The 15,033-nt window shown below is 33.0% G+C and overlaps 1 protein-coding gene across 9 annotated transcripts in view; it reads right to left on the bottom strand.

Moving 5' to 3' along the window:
- ERBIN (erbb2 interacting protein) overlaps positions 1 to 15,033 on the bottom strand; it is a 101,261-nt gene that overhangs the window by 30,478 nt on the left and 55,750 nt on the right. For all 9 annotated transcript variants that reach the window (XM_014560389.2, XM_014560390.2, XM_014560391.2 and 6 more), the window contains exons 8-15: positions 14,129 to 14,192; positions 12,207 to 12,281; positions 11,238 to 11,382; positions 9,858 to 9,930; positions 9,420 to 9,549; positions 8,978 to 9,093; positions 7,464 to 7,533; positions 1,541 to 1,640 (exon numbers count right to left, since the gene is read on the bottom strand). In XM_014560389.2, the coding sequence (XP_014415875.1) occupies positions 1,541 to 1,640; positions 7,464 to 7,533; positions 8,978 to 9,093; positions 9,420 to 9,549; positions 9,858 to 9,930; positions 11,238 to 11,382; positions 12,207 to 12,281; positions 14,129 to 14,192 (773 nt within the window). The remainder of the gene's footprint in view (positions 1 to 1,540; positions 1,641 to 7,463; positions 7,534 to 8,977; positions 9,094 to 9,419; positions 9,550 to 9,857; positions 9,931 to 11,237; positions 11,383 to 12,206; positions 12,282 to 14,128; positions 14,193 to 15,033) is intronic.

Here is a 15,033-nt window from a genome sequence, read left to right as displayed (position 1 = left end):
AATCATCTTTAGAGACAAAGAAAAGTAGAAAATTGAGATATGAGTCCCAATGACCAAAGCAAGCAAGCAAACAGATCACCTACTGACATACCTAACATTTACTAAAATTCCTAACACTGCAAGAGTAGGGGCGTATGTCCGAGTTGGTGTATCTATTCTGAACTTCCTAATTTCTACTGTACATAGAAAGTACTTGCATAAAACACAACATTGACTATCTAAAGCATAGTATACTGTATTCTGTTAGGGATACATATATGGAGATTAGAGGGTAGACTTAAATACATAGAAGAGAAATCTTGCTTATAAACCTGTTTTCTAAGCTTTAATTAAATACCTTCCAATGAGTGAAGCGATTTCTATTTACATCTGACATCTCACAAGTCTTAACTTCTAATTCAGTTCTAAAGCTAAACAGTTTTGCTTCATCCAAATAAATCTCATCAAATATACCCATGAAATAACAACTTACCAAAGCAAGTCTTATTCCTTCTTGCAAAAAGCAAAAAATAATTAGCATAGAAGTAATGAGTTTCTAATTATTTATCATTAGTTACCGAACAAAAGTTAAATATCAGTTTTTAATCTATTTAAGTAGTTCAAAGCTGTTAGCTAAACCTGTCAAAACAATGTAAGAATAGTAACAAGCAATTTGATTCTGTCTCAGTGCTAAGCTCTTTATATCCAGTGTTTCTCATGTTTACAAATACTCTGAAAAATAAATACTATTACCATATTTCAAGATAAGGAAACTGGAAACTCAATAATTTATTTTAACTTGCATATTGTGTATTTTAGAAAAATTAAAACGAATGATTAATTTCAATTTTTTTCTTCAATATTTTTATATGCTCAGTTTTAACTTAAGGCCATAATGACTTTCATTGGTTTCAGAAAAACAGACACAAAAAAATAAACTTTAAGTGTAATATATAATATATATTACACACCCACATCCACATATAGTACAACAAATATTAGAAACAATTTATTCCTTAATGTAAAAGGCGTTAATACCATACTTGATGAAAAGCATTTGTGGCCAATAGTAAAGGGTAAATTCCCCCTTTTGGCAAAAGGTAACAAAGAAATTAGAAGTAACACTCATAGGCAGAAATCTAGTGATAATCGTTATCTGTTGTGTAGATCCAAGGGCAGTATTAGGTTTACAACAGAAGCAAACAAAATATTTCCTGGCTTAATAGTCTTAATTATAGAACACTTAACATGCATTCCTAACATTTAGTTAAATGAGATTTAGAATAGAGAGATCTGAAATAGATAAAGATCACTGTTTAATTTCAAGGAAGCATTTAAGGAAACACATGAGATAGATAGATAGACAGACAGGTACCTGTAAATTCACCTATCTATAACCCTGGATGTTGCCTCCCATTGTCAGAGAACTTTATTAGCCAATTCTCCAAATTCTCTTCAAACTAGTAAAAAAAAGTCTTTGAGACTTAAAATTCACTTCACACCTTTGCTGTGATTTGCCAGTATTTGGTTTTTAAAAGAAGAGAGATTCTTAAATTCCTACCATCCTCAGTCCTTGGCTGCTGAGGGAACATGTAGTTAGTAAGCACCATTTTCTGGGTCTCTGAATCAGTCTCTTTTTGAAGAGGTATCAGGGGTTTGGACTACGGAAAGAAAATAAATGTTTAATTTTCAATAATCCTAAAGCAAATACATATCCAACAATTCCCCTGAGTTAAGTACTCACCATTTTTTCTATAAAGTATCCATGTGTAGACTACAAAAATATTTTTAATATACATAATAAAACTTTAAACACTGACTTAAAACATTAAAAAAACTAAAAACTTAAATTTTAATACAAACCAAACTCACACCATATTGTAATTATCAACGATTATCAACATAGTTTTAAAAGTTCTCATGTACTAAGTATATCCACAGTCCAGTTAATTACTTACAGTGATTTAATAATGCTATAAACTAAGCCTTTCCATTTTATATTACTGTGCCCCTTCTAGTATTCCCCTTTGGGAAGACGCTTTTGTAGAAATGATTTAGAAGGTTTAGTCTAGTTATCTGCAGGTTTATTTTAGCTGGAAAGAGAGTACTTAAAACAAACATTAAGTTGTAACCTTCTCCCTTCTCCCCTGTGTCTTCTATCTCCATTAATGATACCACAAGTTACTCAGTGGTGGAATTAGTAATCCCAATTATTTCAGACCTCACTCTTCCTTAAGACTTTTTCCCTAACTGGTTATTAAGTGTTCTCAATTTATTTCTTAATGTAACTTATATTTTTTGCCAGCCTACTGACCTAACATCATACCAATCCAAGCCTTGGCTGACTCCAGACAGGCAGGAACTACCCAACCTTCTCACTCGTCAACCTATCAGTTAGTTCTTTGGACTTACTCTTGTGAAAACCATATAGCTAGCTAATGCCATCCTATAACCTTACTCCCATTCAAACATTTCCTCAGTGCCCCTGTTCTTGTTCCACAGAAAAGATACTGCGCTGCATCTTAAACACCTTCACTGAAAACTTTCCTTGACCTTCTTAGACAACGGAAACAGTAGATCTACCCCTTTCCCAAAGACAGCACTTCCCTGAAGCCTTCCCAGATCCAGGATGCTTCTTCTCTCACACCTTATAAACCTTAGGTCAGGAGGCAGAGTTAATGTTTACAAATGCTATGAGATCATCACTCCTCTCTCAAGTACAAATACCTCTTCTTTTGAGGAAGATTAAGCCCTGCCCCTATCATTCTATCTCCTTCCCTAAAATCCACTGACCTCCTGGTAGCACCCAACAATTTTTGACTCTTTTATGCCAAGTCTTCCCACAGTCAGGGGTAATTCAACAGATACAAAATGTAGATGACATAGCTATACTTTTATCCCAGGAATTTCTTAACAGATGAGGAGTGTATGGGAGGAAGAAAGAAGTTCACTTAGATGGACAAATCAAAATTATCTGGGAGTCTTTTAAAAACTAACCCCCCCCCCAAAAGATTCTAAAATTAACTGTGGTAATGGTTGCACAACTCTTGAATATATTAAAAACCACCAAATTGTGTGCTTTAAAGTGAGTGAAGTGTATATAGCGTGTGATTTACATTTCAATAAAGGTGTTATAAGAATACAAACCATCTGTTAGAGTGCAAGGCAGAAAGCGACTGAGAACTATTTCACGAGCCACTCCATTCCCTGAATACTTCACTCCAATGATCTTTATTACTATTTCATTTTAGACACTCATTCTACTTCCTTGTCATAATTCCTACAATATAACCTGTTAAATATTCTTCCTGTGAAATCTAAAATCATTCATTCAACAAGTATTTACTAAGTGTCTCCTATATGCCAAAAGCACTATGACAGGAACTAGGTGTAGAGTGGTGAGCTAACCACCTTCACTAATTTTGTAGAACTTAACAGTATATGAGAGGAGGGATAGTATGGACAAGAAATTACAGTCACCCCAATCACAACAATTTTCCACTGAGCCTGAATATAGCTTAGAATACTTCTAAAAAATAGTAATTTATCAAAGTTGACATACAAGATGAAAAAAAAATCTGTTTACAATCCTCGAAGCATAATGCAAACTCCTTTGCATGGCACACAAGATTCCCCATGTCCTGGTCCCTGTCCACCTCTTTGGCCTCATTTCCTACTCTTCCATCTCACAAGGTTACGCTCTAGTCACAAAACCACTCGTAGAGTTACCAAATATACTACACTGCTTCAGTGCTTAGGCTCATGATACTCCTTCTAACCAGAATACTCTTCCCCTTTCTTTGTTTAAATCCTATGACTGTTTTGAGAAGATTTTATTACTCTCTTCCCTCCTCTGGGAAACTTGCCTTACTATCCTCAAGTTACGTATCTTTTCTTTGATCCTGAAGCCTACAGTCCTACCAAGTCTTTAACCATACTGTATTAAAACAACTTTCTTAATATCCGTATTTGGCCCTCCTTAGCCTGCCTGGCACAAAGTAGTTGTTCAATAAATAGTTCTTGACTAACAATGACAAAATGAATGAGGGAATGAACAGTCAGTCTCTTTAAGCCTTCAGAGGGACTTATGAAAAATTATGTCTTTGCATGTATTGCCTATACATATATTCTCTATACCATCAGTGAAATGTGCAGGAACAATTTCTTTTCATAATTCATAATTCAACTATTTTCACATACTTTCTCTCCTACATTTTGTTCTTTTATAATGAAATGACTACTTCGTACTGTAAGGGAGGTTTTATAGCTACACTGTATTTGTTTTCGTACTTTCTACATTACTATTTTGTCAAACTAAGGAAAACAGTGTCCCATTACTACAATTTTTGCTTTAAAGACAGGTGGCAAAACATTGCAAATATGAAGAAGCTGTAAAGATACTAAAAAATTTCACTAAAATAAGTCATTTTTTAATCCACATTTATCCACAATAATTTATCAACAGCTCAGGAGATATATCTCATTCATACTGTTTTAAGTACTTGGCATAAGCCAAGGCCAAGCAAATGTTTTGTGAATCCAGCTGCTAAATTTCAAATCAAGTTTCAAAAGTAAATACTCAATTAAGAGAGATGAGATAGTTAAGAGTTCCACATATATGAACTGACACATATGCAGTAATCACTTGTGTTCAAGCTCTAATAAAAGCAAAAGTATCATTTTAATATTTCCTTCCCTAATTCACAGAACAAGTAAATACTACAGTCTGATTTATAAGTGTGGATCAATATCAACTTAAGGCTTTTAAGACATTATTAAGAGTTAGGTGGAAAGGGGCTCTCAGTTAAGTTCAGAGAATCCTGAAACACATACAAGAGGGTTTCTTTACTGTAGTAACACATCAGAGTTGTTAATAAAATCCAAGAAAGGGATACAATCCTGTCTCCCAAGCAAATCTGACTGTGGAACTTAGGACTAGCACATGAGACAAGTGCATCTTGAAAAATATAGCTTTAGATAAATTATAAGATAATTTCTAAGTCAAATACTAAGCATTAATTTATTTAAAAGATCTGCTGTGTTTAAAAAAAAACATTTACTAGTAAGAAATACTGAGAATAGATACGGAAAAAGGTTTCCTCCTAATTACAGATAATAAGGTCACCCTTAGTTTTTTCTTTTCTTTTTGTTTAGGACCTAGAATCCATTATTTAGGTGACATTATACAGGAGATTTTGTATACATTAAAGTAGGTTTACAACAGCCTACACTGTGAATCCTAAGACTAAGAATTAGCCATTTCAAATCATACCCAAAGTACACATTTGCAGATTTTTTTTTAACAGGTTAACTATAGCTACTATTTACAACTATGAGACACTAACTTTTAATTCAAACACCAAGGCAAATACAGAAATACATTATCTATGAAGTGTCCAAATGAAACTTAGCTAGAGTATATACTCATCATCCTGACCTTTCTCCTTCCCAGGCACTGTCATACATGTACACCAGGCTTCCATCACCAGCATTCCACTACAACCCCTCCTCCTCCACATCAGTAATTACCTCTATCTTGATAAGCCCAATGACCAGTTAGCAGTCCTCATCCACCTGACCCATCAGCAACATCTGACACAGCTAGTCCTTCCTTCAGCACTTCCTTCAGATGGCTCTCTGGATAATACACCCTCCTCGCTGGCTGGTGTTTCTCAATCTCCTTTTGGGTTCCCTTTCATCCCTGAGTTCAATGTTTGACCTTCTTTACTTTTCTCTTCTTGCTCCCTAGTAATTTCATGTACTCCCATGTTGTAAAGTCTCTTTGTACAATATTAACTCCCAAATTTTATCTCCAGCCAATACCTGAGTTCCAAACATAAATACTCAGCTACTGTTTTCACATTTCTACTTTAATATCTGATAAGGTTACTAAAATTTTAAACCAAACTATTAACTTCATCCTCAAACTTACTCCTCTCCCATCTCTCTTATCTCAGAAAACAGCAACTTCAATACTGTACTTCTTCAGATTAAAAATTTAAATCATACTTGCTTCTGTTCTTTCTCTCAAGTTCCACATTGAGTCCCTCAGTAAGTCCCTCTGGCAATATTTTAAAGATGCACCCCAAAATCTGAGCTCTTCTCACCAACTCCACTATTACCGTATCAGGAGAAGCTGGGAACATCTCCTTCTGAACTAACTGCAACCACCTCCTTACTGAACTTTTTGCTTCCAGTAGAGAGCATTCCACCCTCACTCTCAGCACTCACAGCTCATTCCTCACGTAACAGCCAGGATGATCTTTTACAAATGTAAACCACATCTTGTCACTTCCTGGCAGGAAATACTCCAGCAGATTTCCACCTAACTCAGTAAAGCCCCAAGCGACAGCGCAGCCTGCAGGGTCCTATGTCTTCTAGTTTGTCTTCCTCTCTGATTTAAACGTATACCATTCTCTCCCTTGCTCACGATATTCCAGCCCTCTGGGCTTTGCTCTATGCCTCAGCTACACAAAGCTCATTCCAATATTAAGGCTTTTACTCTTAGTATTTTTCTTTTTTTCAATCTGTTTTATTGTATAAGCCTAGAACTCCATTTCACCTATAAACAAACTATTTTTTGCAGTTTATTTTTTTTTGTGGGGGGGGTGTAACAAGGCTTATTTATTTTTTATTTTTAATGGAGGTACTGGGGATTGAACCGAGGACCTCATGCATGCTGAGCACCCACTCTACCACTGAGCTGTACCCTCCCCCTTAGTATTCTTTAAATGCCCTCCCTCTCCGAATTCACCACATGCCTCAGTCTTAATTTCATTTGAGAATCTGCTCTACTCTTTCTTCTTCAGAGACTTCCTAAATCACTCTATTTAAAATATGGCATTTACCACAACCCTGCTACTCTTGCAATGCCTATCAAGCTTTATTTTTCTCTGCAGCTCTGAAACATTATTACACAGTTACTTATTTGTCTTTGTCTCCCATGAGGATAAAAAATCAATGAGAATGAAAGAAGATCCTATTTGCTTCATCAATATAAAACCAGCTCCCAGAGCAGTTCACGGCCTTCTCTAAGCTTTCGGTAAATGTTTGTCAAACAAGGAAAAGTCCAAGGAACAGCTCTTAATTCCTTAGAAACAAAGACTCTTTAAGGTTTGTGAAAGTTCTTGATTAGAAGCATAATCTAAATTAATTATCAACTTTCTATAGACACATGCCACAAAGGATCGGATCTCCATTAAAAACTTTAAAAAGTTATGGAGCATTTTGTCTGATTTCCTAATCTATCTTTTTACAGACTGAAGAGAAACTAGACAAGCTCAATAGGACTAACTGTTCATGAATCTACACATATTTCACAAAAACTATCTGTCTAAATACTTCCAATATTTTCCTTATATATATAATACATTTTTACACGTGTACCATAGTAGAATCGCTCTTAAATAATCCTATGTAAATCAGTATGCATAATCATACAGCACAACCGGAATTTTCTTAATGTACAAAATCAGAATGCCTACCTGATTATCGGAGAGCCACATAGCAGTCAATTGCTGTAGCTTTGTAAAGCTAAAGGGCAAATTCTTTAATCTGTGGGAAAAAATACAAACAAAAATTAAACTTTAAGATGAGAAATGTTAAAATGAGAGCTAAATCTGATGGTTTTCTAAACAATGTTGTATTACTGCATATGAAAATAGGAAAAAAAATAGTTAATTCAGAAGAAAACACAATATAGGTGTCTGAACAGGACATAAGACAAAATACTACCCAGTTTCATACGAATTAATTTTAAACATATAATTCTTTAATTGAATCAATTTGGTTAGGGGGTAAAATGGAAAATCTAGTATCTTCAAAAAAAATTATCTGCTCAGAAAAATTGTTAACTATCCCTACCTCAATGCAAAGGGAAGAACAAATTAAGCAATGTCTCATAAAATTGCTTTGGATATTTTAGTTGCATTTAAAGAGAACAAACTGTTATAGGAAGCACTCTTAGTAAGAATTTGTTATAAATACCGCATCCTCTTTATTTCATCGTGAGTCACTACGTTCATACTCAAGAAGACTATTTTAATACCAAAATGAATAAAAACAAAGTAACAGGAACACATAGTAGAACACTGAATTAGAATAGCATCCAACTTAAAACAGAACATCTACTTACACCCTCTATCTTATGTCTATCTACTCTTCTATGCCTGACTTTCAAGGAACCTGGGGTATCTAGGTCTCCATAAACCTAGAGTGCTAGAATTTAGGCCTTAGTTTTGGGGTACAAAAGACGGGCTGAAACAGGGATTTAATTTTTAAAAGGGAGGCAGTGATTCTTCTTAAATAAAAGTCTGAATATCCTAACTAATCAGAAAACTGAGTTTAAAGTTCTACCTTACAGGCTGTGTGAATCATCTTAAATCTGAGTCTTAACATTCAACTCCATAAAATGGTAATACCTGTTTCATTATTTCATCGGGCTATTCTGAGTACTTCTTAAGATACTATGAAAGCAAAATATAAAAAAGCTCTATAAATGTTCTTTTATCATTATTAGTATTTTTACATCAGGAAAAATTATGGACGATCTCTTCTTAAACACTGTTTCAATTTAGCATCCTTACTGATCTATTCACTCTGCACCTTGGATGTGCTGTCCAAGTTATTTGAGTGGGTGTCTGTCTAATCACACCTCTGCCCTGATTAATACAAGGAGTAGATTAGATTAAAAGCTGTTCTATTCAACTGGATTACTGAGTGAAGATCTGACTTCAGGAATAAAGATGGTTACTGTAAGGAAAGAACAAAGACTGTATGGCTAAAGTCAACACACAGCGAACTGTGGCAAATAATCCCAGTACGATAATTAACTTCAGATAAAATCAAATCATCTTCTCAAAGGAAAATTCTACCCAGAAAACAAACATTTATATGAAAAGAAAAACGTGTATTGTATTTTCTATCACATATAATGAAACTTAATTTCATCTAACAGGTATCTTCTATAAACCAACTGATGAATTACATTGTTACAAACCTGTTGTCACTCAAGTTAATGACTTTTAATTTTTGCATATCACCCATTTCCTCTGGAAGTGTCTCAAGTTTATTGGAATGGAGAAACAGCACAGTTATATTTTTCCAGCTTCCAATCTGAAAGAAAAACATAAAATTGGGAATCAAAACTTTGGCCTACTGCCTAACAGACAGTAAGTATCATTTTTAAAAGTTATAAAAAAAAAAAAAAACAACTCTTCTCATTTATAAACAGAATTATATTTTCCCTTTTCAATTATTAACTTTCATGTATGAAGAAAAGTATTTAAGTATCTCTTGCAAATAAACATAGTTAATTATTCAAAAGTTAAATAACTTAGTTACATAATTATTTCTGAAAGAAAATGAAGAAAACTACACTGGACAGCTATCATAAATAATTGGAAAAAATAAAAACTCAAAACAAATTTAAAAAACCATACCTCTGGGGGTAACTGTTGTAAGTAATTATGATCTGCAGCAAAGGTTCTTATATTAGTAAGCTGCCCAATAGATGAAGGCAAAGCTTCAACTTCATTGAAGCTACAATCCAGTTCTTCTATTGATATTAACCTTTAATTAAAAAGAAAACACAGTTAAAAAAAGATTTCCTGTATATAATGCAAAACTTAAAAACATAAAAACATTTGAATCTGACTTTAACAAACCTAGAAAAAAATCTATTTCCACTAAGCTAAGTTTCACCAATAAAAATTGGCCTACTTTTACTATAAATAAACCCAACCTGCAACCAATTGCTTATTTAAATGTTTTTGGGATCTCCTTCACATGCTATTTATGCAATTATCTGAAAAAAAAAAAAATGGCATGATGAACTAAAAGCAAAATCTTTTAGTTCTATTAATTCACAAAAATCTTACCCTCCTATAGAATCTGGTAGATACATTAACTGATTTTCATCTATTTTAAGAGTTGTTACATTCTTCAGTGAACCTATTGAGGAAAGAAATAATATACAATTTTCCATCTTGAACTAGAAGCAAGTCAATGAACAGTCAATTTGAACACATACTACATTTGACATGAATCACAAAGAACATTAAAAAAAAAAAAAATCAACCTATCTAGGAGATACCACCCCAACCCATCAACTCTCCATTCCCTTACCCTGTATCCTCAATTTTCACCCTTAACATATCACCTCTTAACATTAGTGTATATTTATCTATTTAACCCTCACTAAAATGTAAGCCTCAAAGAGTATGGACTTTTTGTCTCCTTTGTTCACAGTTGTAGCCCGCTCCTTAAAACAATGCCATGACAGCACAGTGAAGACAAACAATACAAACTTGTGGTGTTACTGGATTAAAGAAGTAGCAGCATGAAGGTATCTTTCACAAGTGTAAAACCAACTATTCTAAATATTGTATGTATACTAAATACTGAAAGAATAAAATGGAGTTTAGCATAAAGTTAAAAGTGTTGAGTAAATTACAGTAGAATTTGCAAAATGTAACCTGAGATAAAACAGTTGTGCAAGTCAACTGAAAAATATGTAAAAATATTTTTGATTCTTATATTCAAACATCATGCAGATGGCAAAGAATTTAAGTTTTTGGTTCTTTAATAAAATAATTAAATTCCCCTGATGCATCACCAGACAAGCAGCTACACAAATATAGCTGGCCTTTGAATAACACAGGTATGAATTGCATGGGTCCATTTACACGTGGATTTTTTCAACAGTAAATACTACAGTACTGCATGACCCACAGTTGGTTGAATCCACAGATACAGAACCACGGATAGGGAGGAACTGAACGTAAATACAAAAGTCCAACTATAAATGACATGAGATTACCAGCTGTGCAGAGGGTTGTCCCCCTAACTCTCTCATTGTTCAAGGGTCAACTGTACAGACTTACATAGGATTTGTTGAATTGATCTGTCTTCTTGTCTATTAGTCTAAAATGAAATCAAGACTGAAAAAGTTACTAGATAAGGGCTATGTTCAATAGTTAAATCAATTCTGGATAAATTAACCCTTCTGAAGAATTTAAATTTTACTACAGGGATAAAAATAAAATTTCCTTAAAGAAAAACAGTAATATCAACAGGAGTGACCTATATAACTGATTACATCAGGAAATTCAAATAGGATCTGTTACTGCAGAGTACAGTAAAACTACCTCATAATAAATAAAATGATATATGGAAGTTCTGAACCAAGCAATGGCAAAAAGTTTCTTAGATTTTACATTAGTAAAAATTAATCACATGAATTAGAAACCAATACAAACCAATAGTCTCAGGCAGTTGCTGAAGTGAATTGCTTGATAATAAGAGGTCTTGAAGGTTTTCACATGCTGAAATTCCTTCTTCAATCATTTCAATATTGTTTTTAGAAACATCCAAATAAGTAAGCTGTTTCAAACCACCGATAAACTGTAAGTAAAAAAAAAAAAGAAATCTAATGACTTCAGCCATAAGCTGTCAAAAGTTTAGACAATAAACCTAACACCAATTTACAATTGTATATATGTGAGAGCATTCATAAATTTTTTAAAAATCCCATTGGGACTGTATTCAGTAATAAAGCCAAGAGCTCCTACTAACTTAAGCTCAGCAGAGTGATGACATATATTTTTCTTTGGGAACTTTGCTGACCATCACTGGTCACAGAGATAGCACATACGGAGATTCATATGACTTTAGGTCTGAGAGTGAACAAAATGTCAGCTGCTTAAAAAAGCTACATGGAAAACAGCCTACTTTAACAACGAATTCGGATATAAATCAACTGCAACTGATGCGAAGGACACAATTCACAGCACTAAGAAGAGACCACAGCTGACCCATGAACAACATAGGTTTGAACTCCACATGGATTATTTTCCAATAGTAATTGTTACACTACTATGGTTGGTTGAATCTGTGGATGTAGAACCTCAGATCCAGAGGAACTGTGGATAGAGAGGGCCAACTGTAAGTTATACACAGATTTTCACTGTGCAGATGGTGGGTGTCCCTAACCCCTGAGTTGTTCAAGGGTCAATTGCATTTTACCAAAATTTATGGAAATTTTCTGATTTTAATCAAGAATATGTTGACAGTTAAAAAAATGTAATTTGCTTCTATCTGTCAAATAGTATTAAGAATTAAATAACCATTTTTAAACTAATTAAAACTTATACGAAAATGTATAATTCATAAAAATGCAAAGGATAGACAGTAATAAAGGAAGTTATTTAAAATGTGACAATACATACCCCTGGAATAAAAGTCAGTCTATTACCATCCATCCAAAATTCCTTCAATCCACTTAGCTGCTCAAGTACTTCAGGCTGTTTAGATAAGGGGGGGTGGGAACCATTAATTTACTTACTTACATTTAATTACTAAGAAACTCAAAGATAGACATTCCATAACAGTAGATTGCATAAAACTCATTTAAGCTTTTGATTACATAATAGGGTCAAGTATTCATACAATTAATAAAGAAAATAAGACGCAGTACTTTCAAGAGTACAATAAAAAGTTATTCTCAATCATTATCTGTAGAAAGATGCAGACTTTTAGAAAACCTTAAAAGAACATACACACACATACAAAGACAGTCCTTGGTGACTGAGAGAGAGGAAGAAAAGAAATAAGGTAATATACATTTTAAATGTCCAATACTAAGGGAAAGGTAAGTAAACCAGGGCATAATCATACAATCAGCATATTGTGCTATGTTACGCTTCTAGTAATTACATGGTGGAATATTGCTTATAATCTGATGTTGAGGACCAAAAAATTAAAGAGTTGTAGTGGATCTTGGTATTCAAGCAAAATCTGGTCCTGGGCATTCACCCTTGGAGGCTCTCCTGAATGTGTCCTTCGAAGATATTTCTGTCACCCCACAAATTTGTGTCCAAACACTGACACTGTGATGGCATGGAGTGCTATCAGCTCTAATGACCATAATAATATGAATAATACAGAAAAAGGTCATTCAGACTTACTGTTAACATATAAATGTAGGTAAGAATTCTAGGTGTAACTTGGATTTAAAATAATTCTCTTTTGTGCTTTACCTGTTATAATTCTAATAATAATTTTTTAAATGTGTAATGTTAGGAGATCTTGATATAAAAAATAATTCTGATTCATAAAATTATTAATTTAGAATTTTCCAATAGTTAATACAGAAACAGATTAATACATACAAAACAAATACTGAGAAAGAATATGACAGCTGGATAAATTTACAAAGCATAGAATATGCATTTTTTTTCACAAGGAGTAAAAATTTGTACAACACATAGTAAAATGCATCACACAAAATCTTCAATTAAAATAAAGAATATGAAAGAGAATATTTTAGAAAAACCACGAGATACCCAAAACCACGAAGCTTCTCCAGTGACGTCAGCTGAAAAACTGTCTACTTTGTGAGCAAATATACAATTCAATACCCACAGGGCAACCATGCAGCTGACAGTGATGAGAAATTCTGTTCTTAAGACTATCATTGAAATTTACCACAATTTAAAAAAACAAATTTGAAAATATAATGTAAACATTCTAATGATGATGATGTTCAGGTTAATGAATTCCTCTTCAAGAAACAATCTGGCTTATTTTCTGAGTTCTCTTGGAGAAACGACTGAAGACCAAAAAAACTGCTTACGTACCACTACTTCCCTTTTTGATTCAGCATCAAGGTTCACTTTGCATACATAGTAAAAACAGCACACAGAGGTCTCATTACCAACTCACAAAGTAACAGCTGTTTCACTCAGTGTTTTCCCTGCTATTAAGTAAAATTATAAAGAAGTGTTTTATCACTGAATAAATTCCTAAACAATACTCCTGAGGAGTCATTTTTGACTCAAAAGTATATTTCCTGATGCATTTTAGTTCGATGGAACTTTTCCCCTTATTTTTACTTCTTGTGCTGAAGAACTTTTATTACATTTACCATGGGTAATAATTAATCTTACATTTTTACCCTCATTCCTGTTAGACGTTTTTATCCGCTTTATTTTCTCTATTAAGAACCTTCATACCTTGTCTCTCCAAAATATGTGTAGATCTTTACTCAATTTTATACTTTAACAATGCAGAGAAATAAATACATTAGTTTTCACATTTTGTTCTTGGTCAAATGTAAGACTTAAAGATGCTGAGGTTGGTGAGAACTTACCACTTCTGTGAATTCATTACTTCCCAAATCCAGTCTTTCCAGCTGGGTCAGTCTATTCATGGTTCTATGTACAATGGATGAATATAAAGAATTAAGTATATATATAAAAACATCAATTACATGGAAGTTTTTAAAATTAATACCATAAAATATTCTAATGTATTATCTGATGATGCAAAGGCTTTCAAATGCTAACAAAGTAAAAATAATTTTCTAAGAAAAAAGTCATATTTAAGTTCTAAATAAAATAAAGTAAGTTCTCTAATTTTGGCTTCTCATCAGGTTATTTCTATTCTTAAGTAACTGCAGTAATTTAAACCCACAGGCCAGAATATGAGTAACAGCTTTTCATTTTTTCCACAGAACAAATTTTCAGATATCATAAATCAACTAATGATTAGACTGTTTGGCAGCTTCATATTAATTACTACCATTTTTCAAGACTGGTCATATATTTGTAAAACTTCAAGCTAACTCTAAAAATTAAAATTCAAAATTCCAAGAACAGTAGACATTACATTGTTCCCTATGTTTTCAAAATAAATTCAATACAATACATAGTAAAGTTTTATACAAATCACAAACATAATTAGTAGATGGTATTTATTTTAAATTTAAGCTACAATATATCATTTTAAAATTTCCAACTCAATACCAACATTTCTCTCCAATTACAGAAACTTAAAAATGTACAAATTGATTTCATAATGAAATAAACCAAGTTGTACCTTTATCTCTCATCAATAAAGGCATTTTTTAAACTAAAAAAACTGCTCATTAATTCAAGCACATATTTATACTCCTAAAATTTTTTTAGAAAGACCTATTATTTAATAGATTAAAGTACTACCAGTTTCCCAGATAAGGAACTACATTAATTTTATTTTTAGGATATGACAGAATGA

This window comes from Camelus ferus, chromosome 3 (assembly GCF_009834535.1).
Source record: "Camelus ferus isolate YT-003-E chromosome 3, BCGSAC_Cfer_1.0, whole genome shotgun sequence".
Classification (NCBI taxonomy): Eukaryota; Metazoa; Chordata; class Mammalia; order Artiodactyla; family Camelidae; genus Camelus; species Camelus ferus.
Note: the sequence above shows the minus strand (reverse complement) of the source record. Positions and strands in the feature narration are given on the sequence as shown.